The sequence below is a fragment of the Ovis aries genome, chromosome 1 (assembly GCF_016772045.2).
Source record: "Ovis aries strain OAR_USU_Benz2616 breed Rambouillet chromosome 1, ARS-UI_Ramb_v3.0, whole genome shotgun sequence".
In the NCBI taxonomy this organism is placed as follows: domain Eukaryota; kingdom Metazoa; phylum Chordata; class Mammalia; order Artiodactyla; family Bovidae; genus Ovis; species Ovis aries.
This window is the reverse complement of record NC_056054.1, coordinates 31,557,664-31,579,786: the sequence shown is the minus strand read 5'-3', so window position 1 is coordinate 31,579,786 and position 22,123 is coordinate 31,557,664. Positions and strand designations below refer to the sequence as shown.

Sequence of the window (22,123 nt, the reverse complement as noted above, 5' to 3'; positions counted from 1 at the left end):
GTCTGAGTGCTCAGTATGGGCCTGTTCTAAGTGCTTGACTTGTATGTACTTATTTGATTCTCCCCACTTTCCAAGTGAGGAAACTGAAATGAAGTGACTTGCCCAAGGTCCCAAAGCTGGTAAGTTACAGAGAAAGGATTTGAACCCAGGCAGTCTGGACCGAGAGCACAGAGTCCTTATTGCCCCACTAACTGCCTGTCCTCTCAGCAGCTTACCCCAGAATCTGTTACACATGAATACAGTCTAAGCTCTCCACCTTTCTCATTGGTGTCTGGAGTCCCAGATAAGTCTTCTGTCTGTGCAAAGTCTAGGTGTTTCTGGTCACTGGTGGCTTTCTGTTTACTTTGCCCAGCTGTTTACTCTCCAGAAACAGAAGCTGACGGCAGAACTCCCTGGGTGGACTCTTCATGGAACCGGGAGCTGTGGTCAGATTTCCTGTTGCAGAGGGAAAATGAAGACCTCCAGGACATGGGCTTGGAGGGTGCCGGCAGAGCTGTTTCTTCTCTGTGCTGCCCTGGGATCTTTCAGTGTGCCCAGCTCCAGGTAGGTGATAGTTCCAAATGACCTCATAATCAATAATATGTTGGGGAATATAAAGCCACGTCATGCTGACCCTCCCTCCTTGTCGCATGCCTATTGAATAAGGAACATCTCCCGAAGCAACTTACATGCGTCTGATAACACCATATCAACAACTCTTCAAATTATTGTGGAACCATGCCACCGATTTCAACAAAAGTTCTCATAGGAAACTGACGTGTTTAAAGGTATTTTATCACGCTAAGAATAGGATCCTTGCTCTGTATTCTGAGCAAAGCCTCAGCATACTTCTTTAAGCAAAAGGTCTGTTATGTATGGAGGAAGTAAAGCCAACTTATAGCAATGATTTTAATACAAGAGTGACCTACTCTACCTCTTCATCAGGCTAAATTTTTGCTCTCAAACCACCCTCCTCACACACACATACATACTCCAGATATTCACAGCAATTATGTGGTAACTGATTTATTTCATCTTTTATGGTTATTTTTAATTGGGTGCAAAACAGGCTAAAGAAACTATCTGAGTTGAAAGCTCAAACTTAATCTGAGTGAAAGTTCAAGGTGGGATCCAGTGAAAGAAGCCCCAGTGATGTATCAGCTGGGGGATCGTCCTGGTGCAGAAGCCGCTGCCCTTACAGTGAGAAGCTGAAGCTGTCCTGTGTCCCAGGCTCCTTGTGAGCCATCCCATCGGAGGAAGGTCTTAATGTTATTCCTCTCACTCATTACAGAAAGGCTGTGCACACACAGCCTCTCGTGGGAGGAGCACCTGGTGCCCATTGGACGGCCCCTGGTGTCAGCTCTGCTGAGCACTCAGCCCCTACTGGGCACCACCCGAGACCAGGGCGGTGAGTTTTCACTGTCCGTTGGGCACTCAATGACTGTTAGCTATTACGATACCAAGAACCTCAACTTGGTCCTGAGAAGAATGAAGCAGCCAAGGCCTTCCTTGTGTGTACTCTGTGTCTTATCAGGATCCAAGGAAATGTGTCTGGAATGGAGGGTTTAAAGGGGTCATAGCAACCCTACCCACATGTGGACTCCTGTGTGGGACCTCTCACAGGCTCTGAGGATGCTGAGATGAATAGGACACAAAGGGGTCATGTTCTCGTGGAGAAAACCCACATGAGAGCACATCTGGGTGTACTGTTGCGAGAGATAGTACAGGAGCAAGTGGAAAACAGAAGAAGGGGCGATTGGCTTTACCAGAGTGTGGAGAGGCTTCTAGAAGAGAGGACGGTTGAGCTGAATATTTCTGTAGGAGTAGGTGTTTGCCAAATGGGAGAGGGTGAAGAGCATCCAGGAAGAAGCAGCAGTCTGGACAAGCGCGTGGAGATGAGAGAGCCTGGCTTGTTCCTGCAGCTGCATGTCCAGGCCAAGGTGTAGTAGTAGTGTGAGTCTCTCAGTCGTGTCCGACTCTTTGTGACTTCATGCACGGTAGCCCGCCAGGCTCCTCTGTCCATGGGATTCTCCAGGCCAGAATACTGGAGTGGGTTGCCATGCCTTTCTCCAGAGGGTCTTCCAACCCAGGGATTGAACTCAGGTCTCCCGTATTGCCAGCAGACTCTTTATCATTTGAGCCACCCAGGGAGCAGGCTAAGGTGAGGAGTTGCCAAAGACAGGACCGAGTCAGAGTCAGCAGGAGTCAGATCCTGGAAGGAGCTCGGAGGGGCACCAGTACTCTGGTTAAGGACCTTGAACTTTAGCCTCAGTAGTGGGGAGCCACGGAAGGATTGACACAGTCAGACTTCCATACTAGGAAGTTCACTCGGATGTAGGACGTGAAGGGGTAAGATGAGTGTAGCTGACAAGCTGGGAAACCTTGCTGAACCCTCCAGTGATGTCATGAGATGGCTATTGTCCCTATTCACATATGTAGACGAGCAAGTGGGTCCTCAGAAAGGAGAAGAGATTCGTTCACATCTCATGAGTCTCAGACCCTTAACTGAATCCAGATTTAGTGCATCAGCCTCGACCTGTGATTCCCATGGAGCAGTCTTGAACATGGCATGTCTTTGAATCCCTTAGATGAAATGGAAGAATAGCCTTCAGTTCTGCAACAGAAAATGCTGAGACCTTCATATTAGCTAAGAAAGGCTACCAATTTTAGTTACTCTTACATTCAAGTCAGATGAAATACTCATTCCATCTTCATAAGACAGACCTATGTTTATTTATTGCTGCTCGTTGTAAGGCATTTAGATGTGTTAGGTCTAATCCTCACAGCTGTTTGAGGTTAGTGCTATCATTTACAGTTTACAGAGAAGGAAACTGAAGTTTGGAAAGAGAATGTAACTATTTCAGGATTCCTCACTTAATATTATAACAAAATATGGATTCAAATCCTTTTTTTTTTTTTTTTCCTGGTTCCAGAGCCCCTATATTTTTCTGCTTCTTGCTAATACATTATCCTTTCTCCACCTGCATTGTGGATCTGACTTGCTGGACTCCAAGGCCATTTCTCCATCTCTGGACCATACATGTGTTGCCTTGAGATGTGGCTTTAAATTCCATGTCTACAACAGCAAACGACACAGAGATGAGAAACTGAGAATTTGCCACCCAGAAGCTGCCCCTTCCAGCAAAGAGGAAGGATTTTATTTGCAAAGGAGATGCAGCTGCCTAACAAATTGTGTGTGACAAGAAAGTTGTTGTGTCAGGCCATTTCTACAGAAAGCCAAAATATATTGACATACCCCATCTATATAAGCTGATGGCTCGCAATTTACTGCTGACCTACTCCTGCCGTGCATGATGGATCCATCTTTATTTTGATCAGAGACTCCTGTTAGAAAGACTAGGAGACAAGAACTGAGTGAAATATGTCCTCAGCATTCCACACACCTCGAGGAAAGGCAGGTTCATTCTTGTCAGACTTTATGTGGGGGATACATTCCAACACCTTGTAGAAGGGTGTTTGCTGTTGCATTGTTTGCAATTGCAAAACAATGAAAAACTGTAAATGTCCTTCAAAAAGAAAATGTTAAATGCCTGTCTCATGATGGAACATTTAGATAAAAAGAAGGAACAAGATATCTTTATGAGTCAACATATATGGGCCAGAAATGCAGTGCTTTTTAATATTTCTTTTGAAAATTTCTTTGGCTGCACTGGGTCTGAGTCATGGCACATGGGATCTTCAGTCTCCACTGTGGCATGTAGAATCTTTTTGTCATGGGATGGTTTATGGGATCAAGTTCCCTAATTGGGGATTGAACCCAGGCCGTCTGCACTGGGAGCACAGAGCCTTAGCCACTGGGCCACCAGGGCAGTCCCCGGAAACACAATGCTGATTGACAAAAGCAAGTTATAGGATACTATGCCTCGTATGAGTGCAGCTCACAAAAGCAATGCTATATCTTGTGTCTATATGTGTGTATGTAAACATTTGAAAGACTGGAAGGATATATACCGATTGATGACTGTAGTATCCTCTGAAGACTATGAGAGGAAAATGGATCTGGAGCTGGTATCAACCACAGATGTCAAATTTATGAGGTATTTTTTATTGAAAAAAAAAAAAAAAGACTTGAAGGAAGTATAACAAAATGTTAACAATTGCCAACCTGGGTTGTGAGTACATGAGTATTTATTATTTGTTTTCTGTAGTTCTCTGGGCATGTTTAATTTTTCAACATTAGAAGCATACAGAGAATTCTGAATGATGGAGTCAAGTCAGTTGTTCAGAACACCCATCTGATTCATCTCTGTAAATTCATAGTGTGAAGGCACGTGTTACAGTAGCCATACACAGAGGTCCTGACTGCCCCTGTCTTCTGTTGGGTCCATGCTAGTCCTAGGAATTAAAGCTGCAGTTGAATGCTAGCCTTGCTTGCAGATGGCTTCCAAGTGGTCCCAGTGGTAAAGAACCCACCTGCCAATGCAGGAGACTTAAGAGATGAGGGTTAGATCCCTGGGTCGGGAAGATCCCCTGGAGGAGGGCATGGCAACCCACTGCAGTATTCTTGCCTGGAGAATCCCATGGGCAGAGGAGCCTGGTGGGCCACAGTCTATAGGATAGCAAAGATTGGGACACAACTGAAGCGACTTAGCATGCACACACTTGCTTTCAGATTTGCATTTTGTAGTACTAATAAACCACACCCATCTTATCCAGTGTAATTTACAAACAGACTATTTATTCAGCTGATTTCTTCATTATATTGCCACCTCTGGAATGAAAATTTGGTGCAAAAATGAGAGATCTGGTGGTTATAACTACTTTTTACCAAGTTCCTTCTATAAGTGATCATCTTGCCCATTAACAGGCTTTCAAATCTCAGAGAAGAAAGTAATTGTGACTCTTAATAGCATATGTGCACATTACTTATCTACTCAGTCTCCACTGTGGCCCAAATTGGGTGGATAGTTGCTAAAAACACAATGTAGCGGTTTCTTAGTGGAAACAGGAAGAGGATACCCTGCAGCGCTGTCAAATATATACTTAAGGTGAAGCTAAATCACAGACAGTATTGTTTTGTCAAACCTGGGCAAATTAGTAGATAAGAGCACATTCTAAACCACCCCCTTACCCCCTACTGCTGTGCAAGTCCTGCCTCAAGTAACCATTTTAAAGAACCCACCTGCGGTTTCCAATAGTCTTTGACCTTTCATTAAACATTCAACTTTACGAGGCAATTGATTTTTGCTGGTCTCTGGGGTGGTCATGGAGATGGATTTCACTGTAGTTAATATTATCCTCTTTTTAGGACTTTTGCCAAGTGAGGATGTATTGTTAATGACCTTGTCTGGAACGATGTGCTAGTGGAGATTATGTGATGCTCTGCCTAAGCACTGAGTCTTGACAAGCAGATGAGAGAGGCCTTGCCTGGAGATGGAGGGGACTGGTAGGGGGAACGCTGGCCTGGTTCTTTCTGGGTAGCAGATGGAGATGAATGCAGCACAGAGACTAGAGGCGAGCAGAGCTCAGCTCAGATCCCAGTGTGACCACCACGTGGCTCTTGACCATTTCCCTCGCCTGTCTAGGAGGTCGCGGCCTTCTAGCATTGCTGTCAGGATTAGATGAGATGGCAAGGGTGAAACATCTCATTCAGGACCTGACGAGTCCTGGATGCTCCACAAATCTGAATTCTCTTTCTTTTCTCCCTTGTTCCCTTGAAAATAAACACAAATTACAATGAATTTTACACCGGTATACATTTTTTCAAATGGAAGAAAAATAGAAATTATACCCATCGTATTACACGTGGGGAAACTGGAGGCACAAACAGATTAAAGCACATGACCTTTCTTTCCCTGTTTTACTCAATGTCCCACGAGTGCCAGGGACTCAACAAAAAGTGTTACCTTATTTTCTAGACAGATTTCAGGTTTCATGTTGTTTGACTGCTCCGCAGGTGTAGCAGCACCTACCTCTCCTATCCCCCACTCACCTCTATGTACTATCTTCCCTCTAGCCTAGCAGACACTAGTCTCTCCAGGGCTCAGTCTTGGCTGGTGTCTCTCAGGAATATTTTTATCCTCTTCCGTAGCTTTTCATGAGCAGATCTGAATTTCTAGTGCAAATCTCTCTGCTGAGTTCCAGATCTACATAGGAACTATTTATTGAGTGGCTCCACAGGCACCTGGAACTCAGCATGCCCCAACTCCATCTTCTACAACAAATTCCTTTGCCCCTGGTTTCCCCACCCACCCAACCACACACCCAAACTAGAAACCAGCATCATCCTAAGCCCCCTTTCTCCCTATAATCCACACCCCATCCAGTTACCCATCACTCTGTCCACTCCCCGTGAAAAACATCTCATATATCTGTCTCACCCACTCTCTATCCCCTGGATGCTGGAGTGGTTCAGGCTCACACCACCCATTGGTACCATTGCTTGAGCCTCCTACCTGCTTTTCCTGCCTCTGGGCTTTCCCCGCCTCCATCTAGCCTCCACACTGCAGCCACAGTAATGTCCTAAAGCTCAACTCAGACCATCCATCCTGCATGCTTAAAAACCCTGCCTCCTTGGTAAAGTCCAGAAGAGCTAAGGAAGGAGACATGTTTATCTTCTCTCATCCTAAGACAAACTGTGAGTTCCAGAGCAGAGGCTGTGTCTTATATTTCTGTGTCCTCTTGAGCACAGTATCCTGAATATGATTTGTTCTCAGAAAAAGTTTCATAGACTCATAACATGAGAGGGTGACTTAAAAACCACCTAGTCCAAACTTCTCATTTTCCAGGGGATAAAACAGAGGCCCTAAGATGGGGAGGGTACTGCATGAGGTCATACATCTAGCTGTGGTTGTAATCCCTGTATATCTCAAGCACTTTAGACCTTATAAAGTGCTTTCACATATACTTTCTTATTTAATCCTTCAAATAGCCTTATGAGGTATGTTCTCTCATTATAGAGGTGAGAAAAATGAAGCGCACAAGGGCTGAAAAAACAGACCAAGATCACCCAGCTGCTGAAGGATGATCTTCTGTTCAGAGTTCAATACTCTTTGGACTGTAGCTAGCCATAATCTGAGGCAATAACTGAGGGTTCCATAAATATTGCTGAATGAGTTAACTGATACTTGACTGATAAACTAATGTTCTGTCCTTAGTCCCTCAGTCGTGTGCGACTTTTTGCGACCCCATGGACTGTATGTAGCCCGCCAAGCTCCTCTGTCCATGGAATTTTCCAGGCAAGAATACTGGAGTGGGTTGCCATGCCCTTCTCCAGGGGATCTTCCCAAGCCAGAGATTGAACCCAGGTCTCCTGCATTGCAGGCAGATTCTTTACCACTGAGCCACCAGGGAAACCAGCCTTGCATAAATGAGCAAATATATATTTATTGAATGGATGGATAGGCAGTGGAATGTAGACTTAATTACCTTCTGATACTTCACTCTCTTCTTTGTGATGACCTTTAGAGGTGAAAAGCTACCCTCTCTTGGGTCAAACGCAGTCAATGAGAGCCTTGCCAAGACTAGACAGACGCGGAGTGTGGATGTCACGCCGTTGCCTATTGATTGCGAGCTGTCCAGCTGGTCCTCCTGGACCACGTGTGATCCCTGTCAGAAGAAAAGGGTAGGTACCCAGACCCTGGGAGACCTCTAAGCTTCCAGGAGCCCTATCCCTCAGCAAGATCAGTTAATGCACTACTGATCGTAACTGATCATAGTAGGAGTTTGATAAATGTTGGCTGATTTAATGAATGAATTTTATTCCTCTGAGCTTCCAAGGGGCAGTCAGATCCTGCCTTTGATCCTTCAGGTTTGTTTTGAAGCATATCTGTCCTTTCTCCTATTAGCAGCTTCCTAATTAGACTTCCTGCCTCCAGCCTTATTCTTTCAATCCATCTTTCACGGGGCAGCCAAGGGAGCCATTGAAAATGAAAGTCTGGCTGGTCTTTCCCCTGCTTGAACATCCAAAGCCTATGCATGGCCCTTAGGATCAAGTCCAGACTCACGGTCTTCAAGGCCACCCACACCTTAGATAGACCTGGCCCGCATCTTCACAGAACATCCCCCACGCCAGCACACAGAACACATGTATTTTTCTGACCATTTCATACTCCGTTCTCAGGCTGAAATGTCCTTTCCACTTCCTTCACTGACTAATACCTACTCATGATTTGAAACTTTGCTTAGGGGCCGCCTCTTTTGAGAAGGCTTCCTTGAGTTCTCAGCACCCCTCGCCCTTAGCCAGACACTCCTTTATGAACTGCAGCAGCTCCTTATTCCTGCTGTGTCCTAACACTCATCATTTACTTTTATTTGCCTTTCCATTAAACTGCAAGCACTTAAAACTTATTCAATTCTGTGTCTTTGGTATATAGGCCAATGTTTAACATGTTTGAGGTGCTCCATAAATATGTGTTTGATCTCGTTACATTTCCTGAAATCTCCATAAGGGAGGATAATTGTTACCCTTTCTATTAGGCAGATAGATCAACAGAGACCCAGAGCAGGTAAGTGAATTCTTGGATTCACTTAGTAGTAAAGACAGATCTTGAACTCGGGCCATCGGCTTCTTGTCTAGCCAGTTCAATAGTCAAAACATGCAGTCTCTGGTATTTGTTCTTTGCACTTTCTTGTCACAGGAAGGCTGATGCAGGATCCAGGTCTAAGAATAGCACATTTGTCAGAGAATAGAGAACGGTTCTCACTTTCCCCAGCTCCTTGGGAAACCAAAGCAGCCATGAGCTAAGACCCTAAAGAGGCAGTGGAATAAGCCCAAGACAATTATACACTTAATTGCATCAATGTGGAGAGCCAAGCAGATACATTCAGTTCCCAAAGCAGGCTTTATTGCTGACGTGATTAACATTGATCCAATTATTTGGATAATTGCTTCATCTGCACCATAAACCAGGAAGACCCAGTGTGAGCCATCCATCCATCCACTCATCCAGTCAGAGCTCTACATGCAGACTTTGCTATGCATGTTCCCTCAGTTGGACATCATGTCTGTGAGGTCAGTGGCTGGGAGTTCAACATCATTTTTTTCAACAGGGATTGAGAGATGTCTTTCCTTTATCATCTCCACTGTCCTCAAATGCATTTTGTCTCTGGTGCCTGGTGCTAGCCTTCTAGTATCTTCTCTGCAGACCTTATCCCTGTCCTGCCAGCCTCTGCCTTCTAGGAAGAAAGATGCCCTAGAAATGCAAAGAGCAGAGGTGGATGGTTGTCTATATTTCTTTTCTGGATTTCTGGATGCCACGCACATAATAACTGTGGCTGTTAACGTGTCAGTCTTCAGACGGACTGCTATCAGGTCTGCTCCCCTTAGTAAGTAAGTAAGTGAAGTCGCTCAGTCGTGTCCAACTCTTTGCGACCCCATGGACTGTAGCATACCAGGCTCCTCTGTCCACGGGATTTTCCAGGCAATAGTACTGGAGTGGATTGCCATTTCCTTCTCCAGAGGATCTTCCCGACCCAGGGATCGGACGACCCAGGTCTCCCGCATTGTAGACAGATGCTTTACCATCTGAGCCACCAGGGAAGTCCAAAATCTTGACCGCAGCTAGCATTTGGAAGTCACCCAAATCTGATCATTTCCTTCCCCTGTAGTGGCTTCTCATTGTACCATGAAGAAGTACTAAATGCAACCTTATTAGGGCCCAGGAGGGCCTGCCTTAGCTGCTCCTGGCTCTGTGTCCCTCCGTCTCTTCTCACTCTCCCTCTTTAACTCTTCTCTCCAGCCAGGATGGATTTCTTGTTTCCTGGAATAAGGCAATACTCTCTAGCCTCTCGGGTTTGGCACAGCAATTCCGTCCATCCGGATTGCCCTTCTCTCCCCTCCTCATGCCAGCATTCCATGCTTGCCTGACGTGTCTCCTCACCCTTTGGGGCTCAGCTCAGATGTCGCTTCTGCGTCTCCTGAGTCTGTGCTGAGGACTCCCCTCTGTGTTTATGAGCACTCTGTCCTGGCCCGGTCATGGCTGCCCTCTCGCTGGGTTGCCGCTGCCTTGTGCTTGCCATCATGACCACCACCAGCAGCTGTGACCTCCTTGAGGACAGTCCACAGGACATGGTTATGAGCAAACACAAATAAAAAGCATAAAAAGCACCCACGTTTCCCCAGCATTGTGTAGCTGAATCGATATTTTGGAAATCCAGTCAATATTTCTGGAATAAGCAAACAGGAAAGTAGAGACAGATAAATATTTACTGCTAAAATTATTAATAATTCAGAAGAAAAGTAAGCAGAAGAAATTGAATGCCTATTCTGTACCAGACAACATAATGAGATTTCACATATAATTGAAACTACATAGCTGTACATAATTATCCCCGTTTTACAGATTAGTAAGTTGAGATCACAGTGCTTAAGTAACTTACCCAGTATCACATAACTAGAAAGTAACAGAGTCAGTGGCTCCAAAGTGGATACTTCTGCATTTTAAGCTACTTAGTAAATGAGAATACTTGAATCAACCCATGGGATTAATCAAGCTGAAAGACTGAACTGGCCCCATCAATTCACTTACTACCTTTGACTCGAAAGTCCATGCTTTCCCCACATTCAACAAACCTGTATTGGTTACTGTGATAGAGATTGAAGATAAAGTCCCTGCCCTCAGAGAGTTCCCAGTCTATTCAAAATAGGCAATCAGCCAGTGGCAATATAGATCTTTAGGTGTGCCCTCCGCTCCCCATGTCCCTGAGGCTCTGGCTTTGTCTCACCTTGCTCCTCTCTGCTATAGTACAGACATGCCTACTTGATCCGGCCCTCTCAGTTCCACGGGGAACCATGCAGCTTCTCTGACAAGGAAGTTGAAGACTGTGTTTCTAACAGACCATGCAGAAGTCAAGTGCGATGTGAAGGCTTTGTGTGTGCACAGACAGGTATAAAGGGACACAGCAGTGGGAGGGGATGGGTATTAAGTGAGATGATGGCATGTGATGATGGGAGCACTGGCTATTGCCTAGTGCTCAAGATCAAAGTCATGTGTCAGGCCAGGAGGCATCCTTGTCCTACTTGACCTCTTTTTACACATATTATTTCATAAAAACAACCCTACCATGTAGGTGTTAATATTACCCCCATTTTACTAATTGAGAAATTGAGGCTTGGAGAAGTTACTCACCCACAACACTTAGGAGGTAAGTGGAGGAGATACAATTAGGCATTTGGAAATTCAAATTACATTCACTGACATTAAGGACACCAAAATTCTGTGTGCTGGAATCAGAAATCCTAAGTCAAATTTTATTTTAACTTTGTAATTTAGAAGAAGTCATTTGAACCTTTCTTCACGTTGGTTGTCTACACAGAAAGTCAGAAGTGATATTAATACCTTATAAGTTTGCCATAAGCATCAAGTAACACAGTGGGTATAAGAGGTCCTTACAGACCATGAGCTCTGCTGGCTTTCTCAGAGGTTTGGGGCTAAATACAACGTAGCCACACTCTCTGCAACAGTTCAAAAAGGTGGTAGCATCATTTATCTCTGAAAACTTTGGTGAGATAGTCCCTGCATTTCTATATCACCAAGTTTAAGCATAACCCTTAATGCATGAGGTAGTCTTTGCAACATTTTTGGTTCAAAGAAGGAAGGACAAAAGGAAGGACTGGTGGATGGGCAGCCAGAGGGAAGGGAGGAAGGAGCACACAATGAATTATCATGAGCTGCAGAGCTCAGCAAACACTTTCTTTTCAATTAATTCCTTTAACTAATTCAAGAAAACCTGACTCTTTTTCTCGAAGGCTCGAGCAAAAAGGAGAGTATTTGGACCCAGATTACCTAGATGCAAGTTACAACTCTCTACATTTGCCACAACTTTGTGAACTGTGCTTTAGTATCTTTACAAAGAATTAGGGATTCTTAGAGCAATTTCTAGGCATAATTGCAAACGCCGAGCCCCATCTAGTAAATCTGAAAGATGTTTACGTGTATCCATGGACTCACTATGACTGGTGTTCCATGATTCTGACCAAAGCCAATAATGGTTATTCAGGCCAGCTTTAGTTTAAATGTCTTGTAACAAACATTTGAAGACCAGATTGTTACTCTTCTGCCTTTAATACCCAAAGAACATTGGTTTAAAATGAACAGACATGCTTAAGTAAAAATGGCCACCTGTTTTATGGGCTTTACTCCCAAAAGATATGCAAATAAGAAAGGAAGTCAAATCAATGGGGAAAAGAGTTTCAAAGAAGTGGAGGTGCCTCAAATAACTTTAAATATACAGTCTAAATATTTTTAATATCTACTAGTCTGGATGGCTCTGATGTTGAAGGCAGTGCCATTTAATGGGGAGAGTTTCTGTGAAAGCTATAGCTTCCAATCCTCCTGCCAGTACTTACCAGCAGCGTGCATTTGGACCGTCGAAGCACTAATAATAGTAATAACAACACTTATCCGGCTCTTACCATGAGTCAGTGCTGTTGCATTTATTTGTTTGAATCCCCAGCGACCTTTGGGAGTAAGTATGATGGCGTCCCTACTTTACAGATGAGTACATTGAGACAGGGAGTCAGGAAACTCACGCAAGGTGCCACAGCAGGTACTGCTGCAGGACCCTCTGAACCCACCTCCTCTCTCCAGTCCCAAGCAGAGGAGTCCAGCCTTCCTTCCGGTCTGCCTGGCGAATCTGCCCTCAAGAGCATTCAGAAATACAACACTGGCTTCTGGAGGAGATTAAACGGTGAATTCCATGACCACTCACCCCCAGTACATGAGGACTAATGCAAACAGAGCTTTAAAGTTGCAGCCAAGAATCTGGGTCATGGTGGGTCTCAAGCCCTGTGAACCCCCCCACCCCTTCCTGCCTCAACCTGTGGGTAACCCCATTTCTCCTTCCCAGGGAGGTGCATAAACCGAAGACTTCTTTGCAATGGGGACAATGACTGTGGAGACCAGTCAGATGAGGCGAACTGTAGAAAGATTTATAAAAAATGTCAGCAGGAGATGGAGCAATACTGGGCCATTGGCAGGCTGGCCAGTGGGTAAGTTACCGTCTTTCTGTTGTGGAGTGGGAAGAACATGTAAGTAAATGTGATCTGGAGAAGAGACGGAGGGAGGAAGCGGTAGACAGAGTGGCTCCTCTGTTCCTTTCTGGAAAAGGCTGGCGTGTTAGCAGGTGCTCGCAGCTGCTTCGTGACGACAGACCCGGAGGCTCTGGGGGCACGTGCCATGGGCAGGTGGACCAGATGGACCAGATGTGACTGCAGGGAGGGAGCACTGAGGAGAGAGCTGTGTGGGGGGCGGGGGGCGGTGCCATGGCAGCTCCACACGAGGGCTGAGGGAAGGGTTATTTGATGCCGGCTCTGTGACCATGTCAGGTACTTTCTAAGCATTGCCTTTGAATGCTATTGACAACCGCCAGGGAGCTTTATCTGTTTCTCTATCCCGAGGCCTCAGCAGAGAGGCTGGCTCAGAGCAGAGGCCACTAAGTGACTGGCCAGTGCAGGAGTACATTTGCAGTGTGGCTCTGCCAGCAGCCTGTGTACAGTTAGGCTGGGGACTCTCAGTTGGTTAAATCCTCCAGGGAGGTGAGAGATCAAAAGGGGCTGACTGGCCTGGCACTCAGCCTCCTTTTCTGCTGCGCTGTGCAGCCTCTCAGCCTCCAGGGGAAAAGTCAGGGCCTCCCCTCACAAATCAGCGTATGTGACACAGTGTGGGAAGCAGAGAGGCCCTGGATGGCATTCTCCTTCTTCCTAAGCAAACATCAGCTCTCCATCCTGAAAGGTTGCCGTTAGAGACACAGCCTCCTCATGTGGGAAAGACCTCCTCCCAGGACGACCTTAGACACTAGTGATGATAAGCCCCATCTCCTTGATGAGGAAACTGAGGTCTGCGAAGTTAGAGCTCCTGGGGGGTCACAGGTCAAAGAGGGCGACAGAGTGGGCATACAGAGCCAGCAGCAGAAGCCAGCTGGACCCTGCAAGAGGGGCAGAAGGACAGCTTTCGTGCCTTAGTTTTGTCATTTGTAGACAGAAGTCAGTCATACCCTTCTTTTCAGGTCTGTGAGGGATAAATAAGCTAATGCCGTGGTAGTAAACTAACACATGAGAGGCAAAATATGTGGTGGGGAGAAAGCGGACTCTGCTCTTGACTAGACTTAGATGCTCAGACTTTGAGTCCTGGCCCCACCAGCTGCTGGGCAGGTCAGTTGCCCTCTCTGTGTCTTACTTTGTTCATCTGGTAAATGAGTATAGTAATAATACCTATGGATTCATTGAACCAACATGTGTAAATGATTATTATGGTATTAAAGAAAATAAATGAATATACATTAGTATGCTACATGAAACCCTATCACAGGAAAGACAGCCTGAAATGATTCTGGTAGGAGCAGAGCAGACCAATAGGCAGAAGCTGAAAGGAGACAGAACTCCTTTTAACAAAAGAAACAGAGCTGTCAGTCATAGTCAAAGCAGGTCAGGAAATGGAGGCTTGCCTTAGGAGGTGGTGAGAAATAATAATGTTGAGGTAGAGATGAGATTTTCATCCTTTCTAAACGGACATAATGACATCTACTACCCAGGGCTTTGGGGACACTCCATACGGTGATGTCCTGAGCCATCTGTGACTGTGCCTGTTTCCAGTTAGAAACTCAGTAAATTGGAATTAATTCAGTGTCTTGTGATGGGAGGCATACAGAAATTAAAAGGGAAACCACCATCTCTAAGGAGCACAGAATCTTGGGGAGATGACAGACACGTAAATAATAATAAGCCTTTATCGCAGACCAAGCCATGTTCTAAGCACTTAGTAAATATGGATACATGTAATCCTCACAGGCACTCCAAGAGATAGGATTTTCTTTGTTCTCATTTTGTAGATAAGGAGACCTAGGTACAGAGGCTTACTGCTATGCCTGAGGTTACATAACTCGTGAATGCCAGCACGTTGGCTCATCACCTCCCATGTAGACTGTTCTTGTAACTACAGTAGGTGCAGAACAATAAATGTGTGAATGGGGCAAGCATGGGATCTAGTAAAGGCCTGTACTGTAGCTTAGTACAGTTCAGTTCAGTTCAGTCGCTCAGTCGTGTCCAATTCTTTGCGACCCCATGAATCACAGCACACCAGGTCTCCCTGTCCATCACCAACTCCCGGAGTTCACTCAAACTCATGTCTATCGAGTCGGTGATGCCATCCAGCCATCTTATCCTGTCGTCCCCTTCTCCTCCTACCACTAATCCCTCCCAGCATCAGAGTCTTTTCCAGTGAGTCAACTCTTCACATGAGGTGGCCAAAACTGATGCTGAGTTTCAGCTTCAGCATCAGTCCTTCCAACGAACACCCAGGACTGATCTCCTTTAGGATGGACTGGTTGGACCTCCTTGCAGCTCAGTACAATGAAAGAACTCAGTCTAGAAAGACGAGTAAGAGATAAAGCCGTGAGTATGGCTTCCCTGGCGGCTCAGTGGTAAAGAATCCTCCTGCCAATGCAGGGAGAATCAGGTTTGATCCCTGGGTCAGGAAGATCTCCTGGAGGAGGGCATGGCAACCCACTCCAGTATTCTTGCCCAATAAATCCCACGGTCAGAGGAGCCTGGTGGTGTACAGTCCTCGGGGTCACAAAGAGTCTGACACAACTGAGCAACTAAGCAAGTGATGAGTGGCTGGAAGGGTATTTAGGCATAGGGAACAGCCCTTACCAAGAAGAGAAGGAGCAAAACAGACTGGAGGGAGAACACCTCCGTGGAGTAGGGGACTGGCTTTGTGGTTGTGGCTGGGAGTGGCAGGGGATAAAGCCGCAAGAGATACTGAGGGCCATGTGTGCTGTGCCCAGGAATTTGGGTGTCCTTTAGTAGGTCCACCAGTTGGGATTATATCCTCACCTCACCCCCTTTTCTGCCTCTTCCCTGCAGGATTAATTTGTTCACAAACAACTTGGAGGGCCCAGTTCTAGACCACAGGTATTACGCCGGTGTGTGCTCCCCGCATTACATACTCAACACGAGGTTTCGGAAGCCATACAACGTGGAAAACTTCATTCCACAGGTATGTGCCAGCCAGGAAGCCACTACAGGGCCATGGCAGGGACACTGGCAGAGGAGCCAGAAGCATGGGTCCAGACCTGGTCAGCAGCCCCCTGCTGGGCCAGCTCAGACGTGTCGCGTTTTCTCTCTGAGCTTCAGTTCTTCATAGGTAAAATGGGTGGTTGCTTCCTCCAGACACAGGGGTGAGGGCAACCTACGATGTATAGTAGAGGCAGTGCAGATATGTAGTAGCATAATTATACCAACGACAATATCAAAAACTGCCATAAAGAGACAAGCACAGCTTAGGATTTAGAGTCTCAAAGATGACTTTGCAACTTACCATCTGTATCATCTTATATACCCTGAGCCTCCATTTTCCTATCTTTAAACTGGGATTTTAAAGGTTCTACCTGCATAGCGGGGATAAGTGAGTGTGAATGCTTAGCACACACACAATACCTGGTTTAACTGTGAGCCTCAGGAAGTGTTAACTTTTTTTTTCTTAATGAAAAAAGGCTATTTTTGCCTTTTTATTTATAACTGGTAGCTTCACTTTCACATTTGGATCAAAAGCAAATACAGACACTGTAGGTCCTTTATTTTGCCTTTGAAAAATTTCATAGACTTTCATATGTAAACAGTGGTATCACAGCTGGGACTTGCTAGCTAGACTTCCAGAGTTCATCCAGACATTGTGTGTGTGTGTGTGTGTGTGTGTTAGTCGCTCAGTTGTGTCCCACTCTTTCGCAACCCTATGAACTGTAGCCTGCCAGGCTCCTCTGTCCATGGAATTCTCCAGGCAAGAATACTGGAGTGGGTTGCCATTCCCTTCAGGGGAACTTCTGACCCAGGGATCGAACCCGGGTCTCCTGCATTGCAGGTGGATCCTTTACCGTCTGAGCCACCAGGGAAGCCCCGAAGAATTATATCAGTGGGGTAGGAAGTGACCCAAGCAACTTAACCTCGTGGCTGGAATCACTGGTCAGCCAATGATTTGAATGAACGTAGTCAGTTGAGTGGCAAAAATGTAGATGTCCCAGATGCCTGGTGATGCTGGAGACATCACGACAGACATGCAAGCATCCTAGCATCCAGAGACAGCCAGACAACAGCAATCAACTTCTGTTATTATCAGATCCTTGCCTATTAGAATCAGGCATTGTTCTAAGCATTTCTATAAGTTATAAAATGTTCTACCAAGATAAGTCCGTGTTATTAAAACAGAGACTTAAAAGCAATCTCACAGGGAGTGGGGTTCAGAGTAGATGATGTCACTGCATAATACATACATAAGACAGAGGGGGAAGAACTGGGTGCCAGGCCTGGCTGTACCCCAGGACCCCGTTGTGCTTTAGGCTAAATTCTTGCTCTGTTCTGGACCTGTTTCCTCATCTGTAAAATGAGAGGACTGGACTGGGTGACCAGGTTGATAGTTTTCATGTCTAAAATTATGCAGTCCTAGGATTTCCCTGGTGGTCCAATGGCTAAAACTCTCGCATTTCCAATGTAGGAGGCCTGGGTTCAATCCCTGGTCAGGGAACTAGACCCCATAAGCTGCAACTAAGACCTGGTGCAGCCTAATAAATACATAAATAAGTAAAAATTTTAAAATAAAATAAATGGGTATAGTCCTGAATGTTAAGCTGCTACCTCTCCTTTCTCTTCCTTCCTGGTCCCCTTCACACCCCCACACAGATATTGGCTAAAAATTACAAAATTAGTCTTGGGACAAATACACCCTCCTGCATGTTGACCAGCACCATCCCTCTGGCCTCCACTTTTTTTTTGGTATCTCTATTTTTTAATATAAATTTATTTATTTTAATTGAAGGCTAATTACTTTACCATATTATAGTGGTTTTGCCATACATGGCCTCCACTTTCAAAGGAGAATCTCAGAGCAGATGTTTCTCTCCTCCTGGTAACCCAGGCCAGCTATGTATCTTGGGGTCTCCTCTCTCTGTAACTGTTTTTGGAGCACGTGGCAAGCACTGTGCAGTGTTTTACCCACATAGACTCAACCCTCAGAACAAGCCCCACTGACAGGAACTGTTACTGTTTCCATTTTATACAGGAAGAAACTGAGGCGCAGAGAGGTTAAGCCCAATGTCCAGAGTTCCCCAGTGAGAAAATGGTGCACTCCACCTCAGGGGTCACACTCTAGACCATGTTTGGAATCACGTCTGCTTTTCTTCCTCAGAAACTGAGGTGTTATGGGGGACTGCAAGCATCCAGAAGCCAGTGGGATGGGGATGGAGACAATTTGGGGCTGGTCACTTGGGGGCCACCAAGGCAGCGCCCTAGATATTTCCCTGTGCACAGCACCATGAGCACCAATTTTTGAGCAAACAGCTCCTCTAAGTTCGCAAAGGCTTTCTGCTGTTCTGTCCCTGCATCTTCCCACCCCCATACCATATCCCAAGACCTTTCACCAGCCCCTCATGAGCTGTCACTGAGCTCCTCCTCTGCACCGGTTTGCCTCTGACCCCAAATCCATCCCTTCCAACCCAACCGCTATTCTGTCCTGAGATCCCTGGTGTTTAGCCACTTCCTCTATGGGCTTTTCGGCAAGTCATCCCAAAGCCCCAGTATCTGGATGCCAGCCCACTCTCTCCTGAGCCCCCTGTCTTCTCTCTCTTGTATCTTCTGGTCCAACCACACTCGCATTTTCAACCCCCTGCAGTTTCTGGCCCCACCCTGCCCTCTCCTACCTTCACGTTTCTGCCTGCACCCAAGTCCACAGCCTAGAATGTTCTTCTACATTTCTTGCCCATTAAAACCCAAATCAAGCACCCACCTCTGAGTGTCAGCTCACCGTGTTGGGCTCATCTGTTTCTCCTGCTGGATCAAGAGCCCTGGGGGTGGAGATCTGGATGCCTCTGAGATTTTTGCACTCAATGTACTTAGTTTAGCACCTGCAACATAGTGAGAGTACAGTGTGTGCCTGTTGATTTGAATTGAACTGATGTGAGTCAAATGACATACGGAACATTTGTTTTTTTCTTCCTTCAGACCCGAGGCAAATCTGAATTTACATTGACAGAATATGAATCGTACTCAGATTTCGAACATAACGTCACAGGGACGGCAATGAGCAAGTCTAGTTTCAGCTTGGGTTTCAAAATTCCTGGAATATTTGAACTTGGCTATAGCAGCACGAGTAATATTGGACAACATTTTATTAGCAGGATCAAACGATTCTCTCATACGGTAGGTACCCTTTGCTTGCTTTTCCATTCCTATGTATTCATTTGAATTTTCATATCCATGGATGTCTGTATACTGTATTGCTATTAGTCCTGACAACCAATTATATTTGTTACATTGAAAAGCTTTTCACAAAAAATACCTTGGTCTTACATTAACTTTACTTTTCAGAAAGACCAGCCAGTGGTGGCCTTCTATAATTATTTACTCTACTTTTTTAGTATGGCATTGTTTATTTTTATTTTACTTTGTTTTTTAATTTAAATTTTTATTATTGCTTTATTTTACTTTACAATACTGTATTGGTTTTGCCATACATTGACATGAATCCGCCACGGGTGTACATGAGTTCCCAAACATGAACCCCCCTTCCAACTCCCACCCCACATCATCTCTCTGGATCATCCCTGTGCACCAGCCCCAACCATCCTGTATCTCAAACATAGACTGGCGATTCATTTCTTACATGATAGTATACATGTTTCAATGCCATTCTCCCAAATCATCCCACCCTCTCCCTCTCCCTCTCCCTCTGAGTCCAAAAGTCCGCTCTACACATCTGTGTCTCTTTTGCTGTCTCGCATACAGGGTCATCATTACCATCTTTCTAAATTCCATATATATATGTGTTAGTATACTGTATTGGTGTTTTTCTTTCTGGCTTACTTCATTCTGTATAATCGGCTCCAGTTTCATCCATCTCATTAGAACTGATTCAAATGTATTCTTTTTAATAGCTGAGTAATATTCCATTGTGTATATGTACCACAGTTTTCTTATCCATTCATCTGCTGATGGACATCTAGGTTGTTTCCATGTCCTGGCTATTATAAACAGTGCTGCGATGAACATTGGGGTACGTGTGTCTCTTTCAATTCTGGTTTTCTCGGTGTGTCTGCCCCGCAGTGGGATTGCTGGGTCATAAGGCAGTTCTTTTTGCAATTTTTTAAGGAATCTCCACGCTGTTCTCCATAGTGGCTATACTAGTTTGCATTCTCACCAACAGTGTAATTGTTTCAATTTTACTGGAGTATAGTTGATTTACAGTGTTGTGTAATTTTTTCAGTTTTAATATTTTTATTGAAGTATAGTTGATTCACAATGTGCTAATTTCTGCTGCAGCCAAGTGATTCAGTTATACATATATATACATTCTTTTCCATTATGGTTTATCATAGGATATCGAATATAGTTCTCTGTGTTCTCTCATTTTCTTATTTTTTTTGTATTCTTATTTACTAATAAGCTTTTCACTTGGTTTTTATTAAACTAAGGAGCATAGTTTTGCCAAAACTACTTCTGGAGACTTTTCAACTCCCAGCAACTTGACTTCTATTCTAAATTTTCAGCTGAAATTCCTTTCCAGAATGTTATCCAAGACCTCATCTCCAACTTCTTGGAGCTGTGGATGGAGTCACACTCCTGTTTCCCATGGCTGCTTTCTGCTCCTTATCAGTTAGTTTTCTTCCTGGTTTCTAACAGCCCCACTTGTTCTCTATTTAGTTTTTGGTCATCTTTTCTTCTTCCTCTATAGCCACACCCCCCTGCCAAGTGTCCTCTTCTGCTCACCCTGCTCCTCTGCCAGGGCAAGCATGAGCCTTCACCACCACTTCTGCCCTTTCTGGGAAGCTCAGACCTGCACCACCCTCTCTTCTGGGTATCATTACCCAGATGCCTTATGGACACTCCAAAGCAAGTTCCTCTTCCCAAGCTCTCTGTGTTAAGTAGCATTCTTTTCCTTCTGCCATTCCAGGCTAAGAATATCTGGTTCTGTTTTCTCTTTATTCCCACGTGTGGCTTGTGGCTTGTGCTAAGTCGCTTCAGTGGTGTCTGACTCTTTGCGATCCTATGGACCGTAGCCCGCCAGCCTCCTCTGTCCATGGGATTCTCCAGGCAAGAATACTGGAGTGGATTGCCATACCCTCTACCAGGGGATCTTTCTGATCCAGGGATTGAACCCATGTCTCTATGTCTCCTGCATTGACAGGCAGGTTCTTTACCACTAGTGCCACCTGGGAAGCCCACCAGATCTTTCACTCATCAATATTTCTTCATTTTTTTATTTAAGTCTAGTTGATTTACAATGTTGTATTAATTTCTGCTCTAGCAAAAAGTGGTTCAGGTACATATATATATATATATATATATATATATATAAAATTTCACATGTAAGTGATATTATACAGTACTTGCCTTTCTCTGTTTTACTTCACTTAGTGTGACAGTCTCTAGGCTCAGCCATGTTGCTGCAAATGGCATCATTTTGTTCTCTTTCTGGCTGAAGCAGTCCATTGTATATGTGCCATGTCTTCTCTGTCCATTTATCTGTTGATGGACATTAGGTTGTCTCCATGTCTCGGTGGTGGTGGTTTAGTCACTATGTCATGTCAGACACTCTTGTAACCCCATGGACTACAGCCCCCCAGACTCCTCTGTCCATGGGATTTCCCAAGCAAGAATACTAGAGTGAATTGCCGTTTCCTTCTCCAGGGGATCATTCTGACCCAGGAATCGAACCCAGGTCTTCTGCATTGCAGGCAAATTCTTTACTAAGTTATGGCTATCCAATATTTCTTAATCAAACTCTGATCACATCTTCACTAGCCTAGGTCCTTTCACCTGTGGCTCCAGCCCTCCTAATGAGACTCCTATCTTTCAATTTGCCCCTTCAAATGTATGTGCTGCCAGAAAAATGCTTTTCTGATACTAACTGATCATATCACCTGTTCCCTATTGCCTATAAGGTGAGGGTCAAAGCCCATGACTTAGTGGAAGGGGAGCAGTTGGAATGGAAAGTAAAGTGACAGGAGGGCTTGGATTCCAAAGGACCAGGTGTATTTATTCCCTGGTCACTGAGAGTTTGCTGCAAGGGTGTGATGTTGTAGAAAAATAATCTGAGAGGAACATGGAGGAAATTAAAAGTCTACAGTGATTCATGTGAGAAAAAAGGAATGGTGAGGGGCTTAAGTTCTGCTGCCAAATTACCAACCAGCAGAA

At 45.0% G+C, this 22,123-nt stretch overlaps 1 protein-coding gene across 1 annotated transcript in view; it reads left to right on the top strand.

The window, feature by feature from the left end:
• The first annotated feature begins 384 nt into the window (after positions 1 to 384).
• C8B (complement C8 beta chain) overlaps positions 385 to 22,123 on the top strand; it is a 45,088-nt gene continuing 23,349 nt past the window's right edge. Inside the window, exons 1-6 of the mRNA XM_004002016.6 lie at positions 385 to 543; positions 7,408 to 7,564; positions 10,686 to 10,827; positions 12,790 to 12,931; positions 15,806 to 15,938; positions 18,932 to 19,129. Coding sequence (XP_004002065.2) covers positions 452 to 543; positions 7,408 to 7,564; positions 10,686 to 10,827; positions 12,790 to 12,931; positions 15,806 to 15,938; positions 18,932 to 19,129 — 864 coding nt within the window. The 5' untranslated portion in view covers positions 385 to 451. The remainder of the gene's footprint in view (positions 544 to 7,407; positions 7,565 to 10,685; positions 10,828 to 12,789; positions 12,932 to 15,805; positions 15,939 to 18,931; positions 19,130 to 22,123) is intronic.